The 20124-nt window shown below is 30.2% G+C and overlaps 3 protein-coding genes across 3 annotated transcripts; 1 reads left to right on the top strand and 2 right to left on the bottom strand.

Moving 5' to 3' along the window:
* Nucleotides 1-5383: 5383 nt before the first annotated feature.
* On the bottom strand, nt 5384-7540 carry LOC132936713 (uncharacterized). The gene has a single exon (XM_061003474.1). The coding sequence runs from the start codon at nt 7370-7372 to the stop codon at nt 6632-6634; it is 741 nt and encodes a 246-aa protein (XP_060859457.1). The 5' UTR covers nt 7373-7540; the 3' UTR covers nt 5384-6631.
* Nucleotides 7541-11382: 3842 nt separating this feature from the next.
* On the bottom strand, nt 11383-14911 carry LOC132932956 (uncharacterized). Its single transcript, XM_060999299.1, has 2 exons — nt 12004-14911; nt 11383-11553 (listed from the first exon to the last, which is right to left on the bottom strand). The coding sequence occupies exons 1-2, from the start codon at nt 14908-14910 to the stop codon at nt 11383-11385; spliced, it is 3078 nt and encodes a 1025-aa protein (XP_060855282.1). The 5' UTR covers nt 14911.
* A 2932-nt stretch (nt 14912-17843) lies between these two features.
* LOC132934706 (uncharacterized) lies at nt 17844-20124 on the top strand. Its single transcript, XM_061001035.1, has 4 exons — nt 17844-19197; nt 19437-19559; nt 19617-19813; nt 19918-20124. Exons 1-4 carry the CDS (start codon nt 19162-19164, stop codon nt 20072-20074), a joined length of 513 nt encoding a protein of 170 aa, XP_060857018.1. The 5' UTR covers nt 17844-19161; the 3' UTR covers nt 20075-20124.

Here is a 20124-nt window from a genome sequence, read left to right as displayed (position 1 = left end):
CGTTCAAAACGTGAAAACGTGAAAAAAATTGTAAAACATTTCGGGGGTCCATGAAAATCATATAGCCTCCGTCTTTTTATGGGTGTCTAGCAGGTCAGTCACCTCGAATGACGTTCCCTGTAGTTATAAGGGTAGGCATCCGACAATGTGTGACGGCTGGGTTACGTCGTCAGGTATGCAATCCGACTGCGTCGAATCGCGGACAACGTTCATTACTGCCACCGAAAACGGAAAAAAAATTCAAAACATTTCGGGATTCTATGCAAATCATATAGCCATCGTCTTTTTAGGGTGTCTAGCAAGTCAGTCACCTTAGTGGTCCGAGTAGGCAATCCGACTTCGTCGGATAGCAGACAATATGCGACGGCCATGTCACGTCGTCAGGTATGCAATCCGACTGCGTCGGATAGCGGACAGCGTTCTTTACTGTGAAAAAAATTTTAAAACATTTCGGGGGTCTATGAAAATCATATAGCCTCCGTCTTTTTATGGGTGTCTAGCAGATCAGTCACCTCAGTGGTGCGGGTAGGCAATCCGACTTCGTCGGATAGCGGACAATGTGCGACGGCTGGGAAACTTCGTCAGGTATGCAATCCGACTGCGTCGAATCGCGGACAGCGTTCATTACTGTCGCCGAAAACACGAAATTAAGTAATAAATTTCGGGAAAAAAAATTCAAAACATTTCGGGCCTCTATGCAAATCATATAGCCAACATCATTTTTTGAGTGTCTAGGTGGTCAGTCACCTCGAATGACGTTCACCGTAATAATAAGGGTAGGGTGTCTAGCAGGTCAGTCACCTCAGGGGTCCGAGTAGGCAATCCGACTTCGTCGGATAGCAGACAATATGCGACGGCCAGGTCTCCGTAACTGTCTCCGTAACTGTCTCCGAAAACAGAAAATTAAGTAATAATGTACGTGAAAAAAAATTCAAAACATTTCGGGCTTCTATGCAAATCTTATAGTAACCGTCTTTTTAGGGTGTCTAGCAGGACAGTCACCTCAGTGGTCCGGATAATTATATATATGCAGTATAATGTTATACTATGTATACTATGTATATATGTAAATAAACTTTAGGTATATAATAAGCAAACCCATATAATGTTACAAATTACAATAACCAATACGATCTACAAAAACATTAAACATTTCCATGCGTAATATATATTGGAAATATTATGTGAATTTCCAGCGGCCACGTTAATAATTTCTGTCGTCATAAGCTTAGTAGTAGAGTAGAGCAATATAGAAGCGAAACTCGATCAGCGGATCGGGGTTCTGTTTCCCATACGAACCTCCGAAAAACACGGAAACGTTTCCGCGCACCAACATGATGTTTGACCCAAGGTCTCCCGTATCGTGTAATCGGGGGATACGTAACGCGGGGTCGGCTTGTTAAAAGTCGCGCCTACAACTTACTGTAAGTCATTCGCTGATAGCGAGAGGATCGACGATAAACGGTCGGTGATAAGGCCTACCACTTTGGCGGTATTCTGTCAAAGGCGGGAATGTTTGAAAACCATGTTTGCGTGTGTATTAATGAATTTGAGTGATGATCCTGTGGCATTATTATGACTATATGAAAATTTTTTGCAAAAATGAAAAAAAAAATGATGGTCAAAAGTGTAAGGTGTAATGCTGTGTTCGAATGAATAATAAAAATATAAAATATCGATATAATATGTCAATTCAATAAATCAGCCTTGCGATATCGTCACCCGCATGGGTTACCTGCCTTGACTCTTGTTATTGTCGCCGCTCTAAGACTGCGCCGACGACCCGACGTCCGACTATAACCGTTATTAAACATCCGACAGCCGTGAATAACAGAAAACACGTGAGTATACAATTTAGTATTAATTTAATTTGTTGCTTTTTAAAACGTTGACCGCAGATCGTAGGTATTAATCAATCAATGTAATGTAACACATGCTTTCCGTTCAACGAATTTAATATTTTATCATACCATCGACTTAATAATACCGATAGATCACTTATTGTTTGTTTTACTATACACTTTCTTTATTGCTTTTTATTTGTCAACTTCAGAATGAGTAACAAAGTCTAAAACATTAACGGCAATTGCCAAGCGTACATCAGGGCCTTGTTTTTTTAACACGTTCAACGCGGATCGTATATAATAATTTATTAATTTAAATAATAAAATAATAATATAAATTTGCGAAGAAAATCGAGCCTTAGTTTTGTCTGCAACACATGCTTTCTGTGAAACTAAATATTTTTTCTATTTTTTGTTTTTGTTTTTAACACGGTCACCGCCGATCGTATTTATCAATTAATTCGAACGCTGGCTTAGTGTTAGTGTGCACCATATGCATTTCGTTAGACAAATTGAATATTTTATAATGCCACAAACATAATAATGCAGACCAATCAATTGTTCTTTTCAACTGTCTTATTAAATTTAGAATGAGCGTCTTCAATATAAGCCACAGCTGCACGGTTTATGTGAACCACGGGCAAGACCGCGCTCAGCGTAAGTATAAATTTGTATAAGATCATTGGTTAATATATTATATATTATCTACCCGTTTCAGAATGTTATAACTGTTATGTATATTATGTATATAATTGTAATTTATATTGTAGCCAAGCCCAGAGGTGGCCCGTTGAAAGGGGGCGGTGGTGGTGGTGATGGCGATGGCGGTGGCGGTGGAGGTCGCGACCGAAGTAAGCATACATTTGTATAAGACTATTGGTTAATATATATATATTGTCTACAATTAGAAACGATTAAAATGATATCTACCCGTTTCAGAATGCTATAACTGTGGTAAACAGGGACATTTGTCCCGGGATTGCGGTGAGTGTTTACTTTACATATTCCTTAATAACAGTCTTAATATTATGTATATAATTGTAATTTATATTGTAGCCAAGTCCAGAGGTGGCCAGTCCAAAAGGGGAGGTGGGGGTGGCGGTGGCGGTGTCAGCGGTCGTGGTGGTGGTAGGCGGAGGGGTGGTGATGGTGGTAGGCGGCGGCCGTCGTCAAGCGTAAGGATATATTAGTATATTTAAAAAGACATTCAAGTTTTCGAAATCAAAAAATCTAATTAAACAAATTATTTTCAGGACGGTCTACTGAAAACGGCCTCGCCGCGGCCGAAGAAGGTAAGGATATATATTTAGTATAATTAAAAAAAGCGTTCAAGTTTTCGAAATTGATAAATCTAATTAAACAAATTTTTCAGGACCGTAGGCAGACGGAAAGTCGGAGGCCGCCGAACGTAATGATATTATATTAGTATATTTAAAATAATTATCAAGTTTTTGAAATTTATAAATCTAATTAAACAAATTATTTTCAGGAGGCCAGCAGTAGTCGACCAGCAGACGTAAGGATATATTAGTATATTAAAAAAAAGCTATTGAGTTTTTGAAATTTATAAATCTAATTAAACCAATTATTTTCAGGAGGCCAGCAGTAGTCGACCAGCAGACGTAAGGATATATTAGTATATTAAAAAAAAGCTATTGAGTTTTTGAAATTTATAAATCTAATTAAACCAATTATTTTCAGGAGGCCAGCAGTAGGCGACCAGCAGACGTAAGGATATATTAGTATATTAAAAAAAAGCTATTGAGTTTTTGAAATTTATAAATCTAATTAAACAAATTATTTTCAGGAGGCCAGCAGTAGTCGACCAGCAGACGTAAGGATATATTAGTATATTAAAAAAAAGCTTTTGAGTTTTTGAAATTTATAAATCTAATTAAACAAATTTTTCAGGACCTCAATCAGACCGCCGAAACTGCGCAGCCGTCAAACGTAAGGATATATTAGTATATAATATATTTAAGAAAACCTCAAGTTTTGTCTAATCAAACACATTATTTTCAGGAGCTCTACGTCACAGCAAGGGAGACGCCACCGAGCCCACCGCCAAACGTCGTAAGGATATAATATAAATACTTTAGTTTTTGAAATTAATAATTCTAATCAAACATATCATTTTCAGGTACCGATAGCAGACACCCAATAAGTGAGTTTTTAACAGGAACATTTTTTCTCAACAAAAATTTTTCTATGTTTATTTGTTATGTTTTTTTCAGATGATCAATAAAATAATGACATTTATGACAAAAACATGACTATATCATTTAAAATTATATTTTATTTTCCTTTTCCTCTCCTACTGGATATTTTTAAATTACTATGTAAATACTTTGGGTACAGTATGAAGAATTTTTTTAAATTTCTATTAGTTACCAAAAACATAATATAGTTCATACTATTACAAGTAGTATATATTTGTATGTTCACAGCCAGCTTTTCCACGGTAAAAATTTTTTTTCAAGGGGGAATGTCTCCCTTGGAGCACTCAGATTTACCGTGTAACACAAAACAGAGATTTTCTACCAAATTTTGTCTTCGTGTAGCAAATTTTTTAGCAAATCTTAAAACTAAAATAATTATTACAAGTAAAGAACACAAATTATTAAATAATAGTTTTTATTGTTAAAAATTAATTCTTAATTATATTTACACAAGTTTCCTTACTTCTCTAGTAAAAGGTACATATTCTACAATACGATCATGAATTAATAAACAGTATGCAGTTACACCTGCAAGCGATTCTGAAGCTTCAATTTCCAATTGAACATCCACTGCCGAGGCAGTAGCTGAATCGTTCTGTTTCGAAGTATCGATGACTATAATTGGAGCGTTTGTCAGAAAAGTAGAAGGACTCAATATCGGGTTACGAATACTTTTTTCATAGTACGATTCTTGAAACGATGTATACATATTATATAATAAAGTGAAATTATTTTTAGTAAAATCTAAATTCAAATTATTGTATGGATAAGCTATCGAGTTCAGAAATACTTTAACGTTTGTTAAATTACAATGGTCAAATATACTACAATCTTTCGATAACATATTTTTGCGTCCTTTTTGCAATCCAATTATGATAAATCGTGGTTTTTCTAATTTTGAAGCAGTTTTCAAATTCCATACAACTTTTTTAGCGGTTCCGAGTTCAGGATATTCAAAAGTCTCAAAAGATCTAAAAGGAATAAACAAACTTTTTTCTTTTTCTATAAGTTTCAATAATTTTAACCTTTCTTCATCGTCAACAGTTATATGTGGAACCATCCAGGCTATTTTATTTAAAACGACTTTACCTTCAGAAGCAGTTACACCAGTTTTTAAACTTAAAGCATTTAAATCGCTATGACTTCGAGTTAATATTAATTCCAATCTAGAATTCACTAATATTCTTTTATAATCTTCAAACAAACCTAACCAATATTTCAATGGAATGCAAGCACTAAATTCGCCTTTGTCATTTTCTGATTGCGTTGCGTTTTTAAAATTCCAGCCAGCATTTTCATAGCAATTGTAGTTGTCTGGCGTACCGGATAAGTAACCTTTCAACGAGCTAGTGATTCCAAGAACACGCGTGCTATCTACTTCTATCCCATTGATTTCCAACCGTATTTGCTCAAAAAGGTAAGAGTAACCGTTATTAGTTAGTTTCACTTTGGTAGCATCAGTAATTATTCCTTCCAAAAAAATAAAGCTTTCGTGTAGATATGGATAGACATCCGTTTGCTGGATCGATATACGTATTTCATCATTATTATTAAATGATGTTGTATACGGTGCGTATGAATGATATTCAATTTTTGTAATTTTAGAATCCGTTTCGTACTGTGAAGTTATATCCAAAATATCACTTTCAGGCATTCTGCTTTAATTGATAACCCAAAGCTTGTAAAATTTTTTTATTCTTCACCGTCAATTTTTTTATTTGATTTGATGTTGCTGGTAGCACTTTAGTCTTATGACTAGTTGTACTGATCCGAAGTAGTGGGTTTATATTGAATTTTAAACCCATCTCAAGATCCGTAACGTTTAATATGTAACACAATTGTCAATGCCTCACCAAAATTATCAATCGGATTATGATCTTGATCAACTAACTGAACGGTTATCGAATCAATATTTGTTTTATTCAATTTGTAATATATTAAATTTGGTGGTGACTGAATTACTTTCAACCCTGTCCTTTCACTTGGGAAAAACTCATAAATCGAATGACTCTGAAGATGGTTGTTGAATGATCCTTGAGCTATATTACACATTACTTTTATAGAATTAATTGTGTTTAAATTTACAGCTTTTTCCGATCGAAGAATTTCATTGTGTGGCTTATATACTCGTTTTTCAAAACCGAATACAGGTGCTATACTATACGGATGCTCAAAGTGTAGTATCCCATTACATTTTATATACGATCTGAAATCGTTAGGATCAACTGTAATGTCGAATGTTAAATTGGTTAAGTTTTTACTATTATAGTCATCTATTTGCTTCTTAACTCGTTGCTTAATATCTTCAATTTCATAACAACCCTCTTCCAATGTAATAAAACATATCATAGGATCATTATTGTTTTCATTCTCAGCTACTTGTATAGAAAATTTATTATTATTATCATTAATATTTGGAAACGAATTAAATGACTGTAAACATAACAAAGCTATTTCTGAGTCCTCGTAAAGGTTTATAGACGGAAAATAATTTACAGATAATATGGTAGCATTCCCAGTTAAACTTAAAGTAACTGACTCATACATTACAAAATCTAAGATATAAATTTAATGATGAGATCCGTGACGTTTAATATGCAGAACAACTGTTAACGTTTCGTTAAAATTGTCAATTGGATTATTGTTTTGGTCAACTAACTGAACAGTAATTGAATTAATATCTGTTTTGTTTAATCTGTAATATATAAGGTTTACCGGAGATTGAACAACCTTTGTTCCTCTTCTCCCACTTGGGAAAAACTCATATATCGAATGGCTTTGAAGTTGGTTGTTGAATGACCCATGTGCTATATTACACATTACTTTTATAGAATTAATTGTGTTTAAATTTGCAGCTTTATCCGATCGATGTTCTTCATGAAACGGTCCACAAACTTTCTTTCTATACCCAAAAACAGGTGCTATACTATACGGATGCTCAAAGTTTAGTATTCCATTACATTTTATATACGTTCTAAAATCGACAGGATCAATACGTACACTGAATGTCAGCTTTGTTCCGTAGACTTTATTAACTTGAGATAACTCTTCTACCATATATTTGTTAATATCTTCTATGTCACGGCATTCGACTGGTACAAAAAATTGAATTTTTGCTATTCTATCTGGAGGAATTGATTTTATTCTCAGCCGGTTATTAGTTGGATTTATAATATTTGGAAATGAATTGCACGTTTGCAAAGATAACAAAGCTATTTCTGAATCCTCGTAAACGTTTAGAGATGGAAAATAATTTACCGACAATACAGTTGAATTTCCAGTTAGATTTAATGTAATAGATTCATGCATTGCAAGAATTCAAGACATAAATGACCACAGTTAAATGTATTGAAGTCTTGATAGTTGGAATAGTTGTATACTATTTTGAACTGTCTGAAATAATGTTGTAATTCAATTGGTGGTGGTAAATCACCAAAGCTATCAAAATATACAACTTTGTCCTTATTTTTATAAAACGCTACCCAATGGATTCCGTCGCCTGAAGATGCATCCAAGTTTAATATACCACATTCAATCGTATGTGGTTTTTTAGGTAAGTTATCACGTGAAAAGACACCACGGAAATGATTGATTTTCAACTTTCCGATGTATTTTATAATATCTTGAGACGAAAGCGGTCTATCAGGTAGCGTGATCATCAGTTTTTTTTCCTTAACCTATTCTTGTTTGATTTCAAACCACTGCCTTTTTTTCTTTTTGAATTTTGAACCGCATTATACACACTAGCACCTCCAGACATCAAACTACCAAGTGCTGACAATCCTGCAAATATAGGTATTAAGGGAATTGCACCTCCTGATTGTCTCGGTACTAAAATCAACCTTTTACCACCATTCTTTTTTTTTGAGATTCTTTTTTTTTTCGCTGCTAGTATACAATTTGTTTTTATAGCACGTTTCCGTTTGCAACCCATACCTATTTTTCTTTTAGCTTTCATTGCGTTTGTTACTGCGTACGCAACTAATTTCTCTTTTCTAGGTGTATCTTTTGCTTTAAATCTCTCCCAAGCACGATTTTCTAGCACTTTATCAGCTTTATGTCTATCGTCTAAATTTTTACTCGTTGCATACACAATATCGTGATCACGACAAGCAGCATCCAATGGGTTTATTCCTTTATCACCACGATCTAGTCTCTTTTTTAATTTTGTACCAGGGCCGCAATACTGATAGCCTGAAACATGGGCTTCGAACGGGAGACTATTTATAAGAGAGTTTACTAATCCTTTTCCAGTCTTGTCTGACTTATACTTGCGAGTTGAACACGCCATCTATAACTGGCTATAAATTTAAAAAATCTAGAGTATTTATATGAAAATAATATGAATTTGATTGAGCAGAAAGATAAATTAGATGTTATAAATGTAGATGTTCAGGTAATAAAAAAACCATCAAGACATGGTTCGTTATTACCCGATACTATACGTGCTATACTAGTTGGCCCCAGTGGTTCAGGAAAAACAAATATAATGTATAATCTGATCACACATGCAAACGGGTTAAGATTTGAAAATATTTATTTATACTCAAAAACCTCTAATCAGGAAAAATATGTTTTATTGAAAAAAATAATAGATGATATAAAGGGTGCTAATTTTTTCATATTTACAAGCGCTGATAAGGTTATAAAACCAAACTTAACCAAAAAAAATTCCATCATCATTTTTGACGATGTGATATGTGGTCCACAGTCCGTAATTAGAGAATACTTTAGTATGGGTAGACATTCGGGTGCTAGCTCTGTATTTTATTTAGCACAGACATATTCTAAAATAACCAAACAGCTAGTAAGAGATAACGCAAACTTCTTAATAATACTGAAACAAGATGATACAAATTTACGACATATATTCAACGATCATTCATCTACAGATATGGATTTCTCAGAATTTCGCAAAATTTCTCATTTATGTTGGAATCATAGTGATTATGGGTTTATGGTCATCGATAAAACTCGGGAAATGAATGAAGGAAGGTATAGATGTGGTTTTCATACGTTCATTAAAATAAGATAATTTTATATGCTTATACTCATATATAAATATACCGTCACAAAGTAATTATCTGCATAGTGTTATCGGTAGTCACACGATACAGGTATATTACATTTATTATTTACAATGAACAAAGAAAAAGTCTTGTTGGAAAATTTAATAACATCAAAAAAAAATATTAAACGAAAAATAATGGAAATGAAACGCGGTGTTATAGATTCTGAAAACTATTTCCGTGAAGCATTTAAGCCAATAATTGAACCATTGAGTACACATACAAAACAAAATGAAATATGGAACACACAGTCAACTGAGCTAGAAAATAAATCAGAAACCTCATGTACTAGTGAAGATGATGATGATAACGAATTAAATTCACCATTTGAAAATTTTTTAAATAACCGTCCTAAATCAACACGTTATGATAAATCCTATGGTTTGCATTATGATAAAGATAGTGATTCGTATAAAATAGGAAAACACTCTGCAACTTTTAGTCACGGTAAATTATTGCTGCTTAATAAATATTATAAATTTACACCAGGACTATGGTCTTTATTATGTGAGAAGGAACCAAAAAAAACAACTATAGAAGATATAGAATCTTATTACAATATTTTGAAAACTTCTGGAGTCCATTTAAAAGCAGATGGAAAACCTAGAACCTCGAGGTACCATAAATGGATGACTGTTGTAAAACCGTTGTATGATCGAATGAAAATGGAGGAAAAACAGTTTAACGAAGAGATAGCTAAAATTAATGAGAATACAACTCCTCGAATTAGCTTAAAATCATTTAACAATACTTTACCTTCTACTCCTTTTGGGTTATTTAACGCTAAACGTAGAAAAATAACACAAGAAATTGAACCATTTGATTTTAATCAATCAGCAAGCAGTTTTTCACCTGCAGATCATATGTCTACAGATATGATTAATTTTACTTCATCACCTGATCCTAAGACAGGCAGAGGTTTATATAAAGATGTATTACCTCAAACACAATTAGTTTATTATGACGATCCGAATGAGCTAGTAACTAGATTAAATCTTCTGACATCATCACAAAGTGTTGGTAATACTGGTGTCAATAATGAAATTATATCTATTTTAGAAGAACTGCGTGAGAGAAATATTATAGTATAATGTCAACCTTAGAGAGTATAGCTAATGAGCTACATCGACCAGCGAGAAAAATATTTCCTAGACGTAGTGTGGTAACACGGTTTATTGACGACCTCTGGCAAGCTGATTTAATGGATATGCAATCTCATTCTAAAAAAAATTATGGTTTTAAATTCATATTAATTGTTATAGACACATATAGCAAATATGTATTTGTGGAACCGCTGAAAAATAAATCAGGTAAAGAATGTACAAAAGGAATGTTTAATATATTGAAAAAAGCTAAACCAAAATTTTTACAGACAGATAATGGTACAGAATTTTACAATGTCCAATTCCAAGATTTAATGAAAAAATATAAAATTAAACATTACAGTTCATACAGTGTTATCAAATGTTCAATCGCGGAACGTGTGATTCGAACTCTTAAAAATAATATATATAGACATTTTACTGCAACAGGCACATGGAATTGGCACAATACAATATCAAAAATTATACATAACTATAATAACACAAAACACAGAACAATCAAATGTACACCTAGTGAAGCTCGAATGGGTACAAACAGAATTAAATTTAACACATATATAAATTCTGAAACATTGTATAAACCAAAATTTAAAGTTAACGATAAAGTACGAATATCTAAGTATAAACATATATTTACTAAAGGATATACACCAAATTGGACAACGGAAATATTTACAGTTTCAAAAGTTTTACAGACAAATCCAGTAACTTATCAACTAAAGGATGAATCAGGCAGTATAATTTTAGGTGGTTTTTATGAACAGGAAATTAAATTAACTGATTTTCCAAACACCTTTCTCATTGAACGTATTGTAAAAAAAGTTGGGAATAAAATGTTTGTTAAATGGTTAGGTTTTGATTCAAGTCAAAATTCATGGATAACATCATCAGATATTTTAAAATAATGTTTTTTTATGTATAATATTTATTTATTTATTTATTTATTTATTTTTTTAATAAAATAAAATATCAGTTTTTTTTATTAAGTCGAATTAATTATTTCACATGATCTCCTGATCCTCATTAGTCTGTTTTGAAAACTATATATAAATATATACAATCGATAAAAACAAAAAGCGTCATCTAGTGGTAAATAAATCAATGAAAATAATAATACTGCTGTATTTTGTTCCGCTAGATAACGCTTTTAAACTGAGTCATTAAGTTTATAGTGACCATAAGCTAAAGTATTTATCCCGTCATCCATTATATAACGTTTATCATCGTTTGCACTTAGAACAAGTTTGCTCATTGTTTTCGAATGAACAACATGTTTATTTGATTGGATAAAATTCATTTTTCTATGAGTTTGTTCATCCTTGAGAGTTTTATGGTTTATAAAAGCGTTTAGTATATTCATATAATTGTTAAATTGCATGTGATTTTTAATTATATATTTCTTTACGCCTTTTGCTTTTTTTTTCTCAGCGCCATCTATAGTTTTATAAGCATATAATTTCGGTCTTAATGAAACGAATTCTTTAATTATAATTCCTTTCATTTCATCTTTAAAGAACCCTGGTTGATTTTTATGAATTTCACTAAAACAACAATGGTCTTTAGGATAATTAGATGTGTCAAAATATGGTAATAAACTATTTTTTAAATCGTCAAAAAAATTTGTTGTTTGGATAGCATATATCAGGGAATCAGTATCCGAATATAAAGAACTAATTTTAGTACCATACCTTTTCTTCATTACATTATAATGGAAGTCATACATAAATGTTTTCGAAACGTCTAAAATTGCAAATCCTACATAAATTGCCTTGTCGAATTTAATTGTTTCCTCATGCTGATGAATGGCCATGAGATTCTTAGAATATATAGTTCTGTCTTTAAAACTAGTTTTCGCCATTAATTTCCTTGCTTTTTGTTCTGAAGAAACCAGTTTTATAGAAGTTCTTGCTCGAACATTCTCCATACATTTACCAAAAACGCTATTAATTAGCAACTTCCAGAAATCCTTCTCAAACTCGTTTTTAGCTTGTACTCTCATAGATGTACATAATTTTATGTATGATGCCATCCATTTACTTTGGGAAAAACGGATAGCTCGATGAATTTTTACTACTTTAAGACCGTGAGAAATTGCTTGTTTTAAATTTTTGTAATGTACAATATAGTTTTTTTTCGGTGATAAAGTAGTTAACAATTTCTCAACTTTCGAATTTGGTGGACATTCGTTAAACGGTAAAAATGGGAAATCATTATGATATTTATGTAGATGTTTAGGATACTCAATATCAACTTCTAATATATATCCGACTTCTGAATCATCAGCGATTTTAGTTACATCTATGTTGAGATCGTCAACCCATTCAAAATCTTTAAAAGGTAATTCTGTTAACATAGACTTCCCATACAAATTCACACAATCGAGATATGTAATCCATGTGATCGGTTCATTTGCATTATAGTCCAATCCTTCGATATTTGGTATGTTTGCCTTAACATATCTTTTGGTTGATTGGCATATCCCGCCTCTAATCGATTTTTCGAAGAAAAGCAACATGTTATACTCCTTTAACCTTGATAATTTGACCTTGGTATACTTCAGCATACAGTCAAAAGCAAACCCGGGAGCAGTCATATAATGAGCAGGATCTAGTTCGAGCGTAGATAAACATAAGTCTCTAAAATTTTCGAACACATCGGCTAGTATGCTAACATCAGTTTTTAAATAAAGATCACTATATTCACCTAAAGTCTTTATATCAAATGTATGCCATACATTTTTAGCATGTATATAATCTTCATCACTAATTTTCTCGTCTGTTAAAGAGTTATAAAATTCTAGCTTTGATGGTAGAAAAGTATCATCTAATTTACTCCAATTATCGACATATTCATAAGGGAAGACTCCTTTTCGTGTAACTAAATCTAGTGCTTCCGCAGAAAATATTTTAAGAGTTTCTCTAAATCTCGACTTATCTTCAGATAAATTTTCCGCAAGTTTACTTAATGACTCGCTCATAAAACGGAATGTATCAACAAATTTTATACTAAATTTAGGTGCGATTTCCTTGCTGAAGGATATATATTTTTCTGATGAATTAGGAATAACGTGAATATTTTGACCATCGCAACCGAGCTCTCGAATTATGAAATGGCTATCGTACGATAAATTATGAAAGAAAATTGGAATGAATGATGGATTAGTTATTTGAAAATTACATTCGAGACAAAGACATTGTCTATATTTACCAGTAAAATGACAGTGATCTCGAACTTTAATTAAATTATTTTTTTTTAAATGTTTTGAACATTTTTCACATCTTTTAATTCTTTGAAAACGTTTTTCTTCTTTTTCAGTTAATTTACCCATTGGTGTAGCAGTTTCGTAAATTGTTTTGATATTATTTCCGATATCAATCATATTTTCCATAAATTTTTTTGCTGCATTTTCACCTCTATAAATAACCACCTTTCTAGGAATCTTCAACTGTTTTACTAACTCTTTTGGTATAATATCATAGTCGACTTTTACATAAAACCCATAACTCATAATTTCATGTAAATGTGTAATATATGTTTTTTTTTTTTTACAACTCTGAATGAATTCATCAGGTTTTTTAGGAGTTAAAATACATTCGAAGTCTGCATAAATAACAATTGGTATCCTTTGAGTTTTTTTATAACTTTTAAAATAAATAAAATCATCATCTCCCTCTTCAAACATTATAGGTTTCCCTAATTGGTTCTTTCTACAATTATGTTGATGTTCAATCAATCCTTTCATACCCCAAAGTTTGCTTTTACACGGTTTGTTCCCAAAAGTAGTAAAACATCTTTTACATATAATTAGCTTAGTACAATTTTTAGTTTTCTGACTTCTAACGAATCTTGAAAAATTTTTTATATAACAGTAATGTGATGTTTCATCATTATTGAACAGAAAAAGATCGAAATGTTTTTTTCTTTCAGTATTACAAATATACAAAGGAAAAATATGTTTTTTATCATTTAAACTATAAATATTAATTGATACATCGTTTGTACGTTCAAATTTTTTCATCTGACTGATTGGTGTTGGAAAATCAATACATTTAAAATCTAAACCACTTTTTGTTTCTAACATTTTAAAATATTTCTTATTCAAATAAGTTTTATTCGATCGATTATCAAACTTAGATAGTATTGAATATTTAAAACATTTAGCATCGTTATTTTTTACATTTATAATTGCTCTTTTATCTTTTATATATTCAGGTAGATCTAGATACGTTCCTCCTCTGAGAGGATTCACTGTATTAATTCTCAATTGTAATACATCTATAGTTTTAAGGGACCACCCAGATCCTTTCGCTAAAAACTGGTCTTGTTCAGATAATAATTTATTGAACATTCCATTTAGTAATTTATTGAAATTGGATGAATTACATGCAAGTGTATTAGAAGTTTTGAAAGCTATGTCCCGAACTTCTTGAGTGAGTATTCTTTCGTATACGCTATCCACATGTAAATTAAATTTTATAGATGATTGTAAACATGATTCTTTTAACTTTAAAATTAATTTATCTCTAACATAGTTAAAAAAAAGCGTGTAATCTATAAAATTTAAAGTATTCTTAATCAAAAATGTTTTTGAACATTTCTTAAATCTCTCGATTTCAAATAAACCTTCGTCAGAAGATGACATCCGCTCGTGTTTTGTAACCGTTTTTCTTTTCATTATGAAACTGAAAAAATAGATTAAATAAAAAAAAACATAGGTAAAAGCAATCATAATATTGTAAATTTATTATAACATCAACTTCTTTTTTTTTAATTCTTATGCAAGCAATTCAGAATATTGTTTTCAAAATATAATAAAAGTATTAATTCTAAATTATTACAAAGAAAAAAAGAATTGGTTAATATAATAAGAAATTACTCAGATTCTAATTCTCTTAACCGATTGTTTAGTTCTGTTAACCGGCACTGAAGATCTGCTTTACATTCACTTGAATATTTTTCGAAACTATTATGTTCATTTATCAATTTATTTTTAAAAACTGTTTTTTTCTTAATACAATCATTAATTTTTGTAAATACTTTTTGAAATGCTTTCCGTTTCTCGATACAATAGCGTTTATTGTCACGCACCTGCTGTTCTACTTCTAGAGTTCTGCTTTTAACTACATTTATTTCTGAGTTCATGATTCTGAAAATTACATAGAATTTCAAAACTAACTGTTAATTGATACGTTTTTTTAAATCTAAACCACTTTTCCTAACATTTTTATTGCATTAGTTTAATTTAAACGATTATCAAACTTATCCAGAATTGATGATATAAAACATTTATTATTCTTCAACAGATATTATATACACAGGAATGATATATTTTATAATTTATTACAATATCATTCGATATATTTTTATAATACAAAATAATAAATAATAACAAAATAATTTATTTGTAAAAACAAATTTTATTTTTTGAAAAAACTGAATATTATCAATATTTGTCTAATTGTTCATACAACTCACTAAGACCTTTCTGTATATTTTTTTCACAAAGAAACGCTGTATAATTTGAATTTTTATAATTATTTATCATCATTTGTTTTTCTTCTTCTAATATTGCTCTTGTCGTTTTCAATCTCGCTTTCAGAATCTTTATATTTATTTCTCTCAAGTTTTTTCTGAAAGTGACTTTGATTTCATCCATGCCGAGGTTGTTTTCGTCACGTTGTTGTAATATGGAGTTGATTTTTTCCAAGATAAGTGACGACTCCATTTTTTTTTTTGTTTTTTTTTATTCTAGAAAAATTGAATAGAAATAAAATAATGTACAATAATAATAATAATTTATTATTTTATTTTATATTTAACTCTTTTATATAAGAAAAAATTGTGTTAATCATAATTTACTAACATGTTTAACACTTAAAAGCTATGGTTCTCCTTGGGAAAATAATAATATTTCTGTTTTTACAACATATTTCCAAGTAAGGACTACTCTTTCTGCTAATTTCCCTACGACTCCGCCTCTACTTCTTAATTTGTTGACCACTAGACCAATTCCAGTGGCTTCTAAAAGTTCTATAGTCATCGGTAGTTTCGAAAGTTTGTATACACATTCATATATTTGTTCGTTGTCACAGGCCTCATCAGCTCTTACGATTTTTCTGGCGTAATGATTAATCACTCTGACTGACCTATATATATATATATATATTTATATAAATGTTTCTTTATTAGGTTAGTTCACATATAAATGCTTATATTATTTTATGAAACCAAGTATAATATAAGCATTTATATCAAAATAAAAATTAACTATGATGGTAGATCGTGTATAAATTATAGTTTTCAATGATTATATTTAGTTTGCAGAAACTAACGAATAATTTAATAATAACGTAAATGAAAAAAACAATACTATATTATAAACTATAAAAAAGAAAATTACATTGAATACCTATATACATAAATATAAACTTATAATATTATTACTAATTATTCATAACAAATTTAAAAAAAAAAATTTTAACCTGATCTAAATCTTTCGCGCTTAGATTCTGCTGTTGTAATAAAATCTAACCTTTTACCGAAACAGTGTTCTCGCTTACGAAAATTTGTAACATATAAATCACTATATTTTTTACATATATCCATTTTTTCTTCTCTTAATAAAACTAATTTTGCGTTTAAATCTTTTATATAAGAAAAATTTGGGTTAGAGTTTGTTCTACTTAAATAAATAATGAATTTCAGGTTTTTAATTTTTTTTTTGAGATCTTTATATTCATATCTTTCTTTAATCTTATTTTCATCAATCATCTTCGTTAAGGTTACAATTTGTTGTCCATAATATTGAATTTGTTCATTACAAAAATCATATGAATACCAAAAATTCATTATCTGTAATTTTTGACTAAATACATTAGTATAAAATATAAAATATTATATAAATCTAATTATTTAAAGCGATTATTTATAAAACAACGAATGTACGTATATACGTATATATAATAATAACTAATTATATTATTCAAAGCTAAATAAAAAACCTTTAAAAATTAGACAATATAGCATTTATATCATAAAAAATAAAATTTTAGTTGCTAGTGAAGCTACGTCACACGATAATAGAAAAAAACGTGATAGTTTATATGTTAGTTAATAGTAGATAGGGCGATTGTAACTATCGTAGAGTTCGTACGGTAACATTACGTTGTCACGAAAGCAACTACGTGTTTACTATCAACGTGCGACAGCAGCTTTCGAATAATCTTAACGTAAAAGCAATAAAAAAAACATTATAGAAAAAATAATTTAAATTTATATATGTGTATAATATACGTTTTAGGATATATTTTATACAGTCATTAAACATTATTGAATATTTTAATATAATAAAAAAAATTTTTTATATTAAAACATTTTACGTAAGATAATATTACACGTGTAATACAACAATCACGTTATCTATAAAAAATATTTATAATCAGCTATAGTATTTTAACATTGATAAAAACAAGGTATCGTGCAACAACTACTAGATAACGGTATCTATAGTTATTATCATGAAAGAGATTGACTATTAAAGATTTTTGAGGTTAGGTAATAATTATCAATATTATTGATGAATGATAAGCCCGATGTTCTATCTTATCTATGTAAATCTATGATAGTATGGTACATCAGTCATCTTCTATACTGTGTACGTGGTGTAATTCATTTTAGTATTATTACTCTATGGTGTAATTATAACGTATTATTGTTACTTGATCATAACTTAACAAAAAAAAAAGAAAACAGCTTATATTATAGTAGTGACTAAAAGTGAGAGTTGAGAAACCGTCTTTCAACTACTTCTATTTTAATGTTTTTATTTTAAATAATCTATGAAAAAAAATCTTTAAGTCTAAACACTCAATACCCATAGTAATATTATAAAACTGTATTATCATTACAACAATAAATTGTTATTATTCTATTTTATTTTTTAAAAAAAAAGAAGTATGATGTTAAATTAAATAATAACAATAAAAAAAAAATAGTACTTACATAGCTTGTAGAAATTGAGGTACTTTTTCTAAGTATGATGGCTGGTCTATTTGTTAGAGTTGTTTTGACAATCTTTTGACTGCCCGTTGAAGATGTTTGGTAAACTGCTGGCTGGCTGTTGTTTTGGCGAAGAAGACTGTTCTGCTGCTGGCTGCTCTTGGAACTGCTGTTGCTTGAACTGATGACGATAAGCTAAGAAATTCTGGGTTTTATACCCGAAAATAACCCTCTCTTCTCTCATTAGAATTTTTTGTGATGGATTTAAACATTTCAACTTATTTTACATCCTGTTTTAATATTATAATGGTATTGACATTAAGTAAATGTGAAAACATTTGACTGAGCAGGTTATATTAGCAGCAATTTAGATTCATATAATATAATTGGTTTTTGAGAATGAATGTATACATTCTAAGCATTGACATTTAGTAAATGTGAAAACATTTGGCTGGACAGGTTATGTTAGCAACAATTAAAATTCATATAATGTAATTGGTTTTTGAGAATGAATGTATACATTCTAATTTATTTTAAATCCTGTTTGTAATAATTTAAATTCATGTAATGTAATTTGCTGTTGTATATGAACATGTTTCAGCACCCATCTAAGGTAAGGTTATTGTAGAAATTTATTCAAGGAGGGTATTGTCCATGGTAAAAGGTGAATGTCATAAACATTTGGCTGGGATAGGTTATGTTAGCGTCAATTTAAAGTCATGTAATGTGATTTTGCTGTTGTACCTGTATGTTCATGTTTTAGCAGGTTTCTATAATGTAAGGCTATGACCATTTGTATACTTAATTATTGAAGTAGTGGTAAAAATCTGTGTATAAAAGACAGAGGGAATTCTCTAATATTCACCAGTCTTCAAGATTTCATCCCAGGACAAGAAGCTCAGTTCAACAGAAATACTACCAAAATAAAATGTCGTACCGTACAATTGCTTCAACTGATTCAGAGGTTAGTAACTACTTAGTAAATATCTTATAACCATAGAAAATTGGAGGCCGGTCGTAACACCACTCAACGCTATGGTTATAATTCTTAAAATAATATTAAATGGCTGATTATAACATAGTATATTGGAAGTGCGTCGTAACATTACTCAACGCTTTGGGTATAATTCTTGGGACATAGAAAAAAATATATAATGGAAAAAAAACAGTAAAAAATAATATACTATGTTTTATATTTCACAGAATGAACATTTTAGCGAATCAATTGATATAAGACCGTCTTTTTCAAAAACAAAACCTGGATTAAAACGTTCTGCAGAAAAAACAAGTGTTAAAAAACCTATGAAAAAGAAGCAGAATAAAATGGTAATAAAAATAATATTTTTTCCTAATGATAGCATAAATAATTTATTTTTTTTATAGAATGCATCATACAGAGATAATATCAGCGAACGCTTGAGATCAGAAGATTTTGATGTTGAAGTATTTAATTCGCTAACATTCAGACAAGGAGATGGCGTTGTGACAATAAAGACGCCTTTTGAAGAAAAAGGAAAGGATCTTTGGGTGCTAAGTCATTATAAGGTTACTAACATCGAGAATGTACCAGTAAAGGACAGGTAAATACATTGGTTTAAATTTAATAACTATTGCTGAATCTGTTTTTTTTTTACTGATTTTATTTACTTCTTTTGTTTTTAAATAAAATAATTTGTTGTAATAGATGGAAGTTCAGTGAAGCTACTGTTAGATTGTACACGACCGACGAATCAAAAGATCAAACACTTCATACTGGTCTTAATGAGACAATGCAAATTATATTTGATAAATTACTAACCGATCCAAAGCGTCAAACTATTAAAAGCAAGACGGTTGTTTGATTATTATACGGAAAAATGAGTTTCATTTAATAAAACAAAATATTATTATA

The sequence above is a fragment of the Metopolophium dirhodum genome, chromosome 1, assembly GCF_019925205.1.
Source record: "Metopolophium dirhodum isolate CAU chromosome 1, ASM1992520v1, whole genome shotgun sequence".
NCBI lineage: Eukaryota > Metazoa > Arthropoda > Insecta > Hemiptera > Aphididae > Metopolophium > Metopolophium dirhodum.
Note: the sequence above shows the minus strand (reverse complement) of the source record. Positions and strands in the feature narration are given on the sequence as shown.

What these genes read in the sequence shown, in the direction of transcription:
- LOC132934706 (XM_061001035.1), top strand. Translation starts at nt 19,162, where the DNA reads ATGTCGTACCGTACAATTGCTTCAACTGATTCAGAG. An exon ending in AAAAGAAGCAGAATAAAATG is followed by an intron (nt 19,560 to 19,616) that starts GTAATAAAAATA and finishes TTTTTTTTATAG; the next exon opens with AATGCATCATACAGAGATAA. An exon ending in AATGTACCAGTAAAGGACAG is followed by an intron (nt 19,814 to 19,917) that starts GTAAATACATTG and finishes TTGTTGTAATAG; the next exon opens with ATGGAAGTTCAGTGAAGCTA.
- LOC132932956 (XM_060999299.1), bottom strand. Translation starts at nt 14,910, where the DNA reads ATGAAAAGAAAAACGGTTACAAAACACGAGCGGATGTCATCTTCTGAC. An exon ending in AAACAATTAAATTCGACAAG is followed by an intron (nt 11,554 to 12,003) that starts GCAATTTATGTA and finishes AAAACTCTCAAG; the next exon opens with GATGAACAAACTCATAGAAA.
- LOC132936713 (XM_061003474.1), bottom strand. Translation starts at nt 7,372, where the DNA reads ATGCATGAATCTATTACATTAAATCTAACTGGAAATTCAACTGTATTG.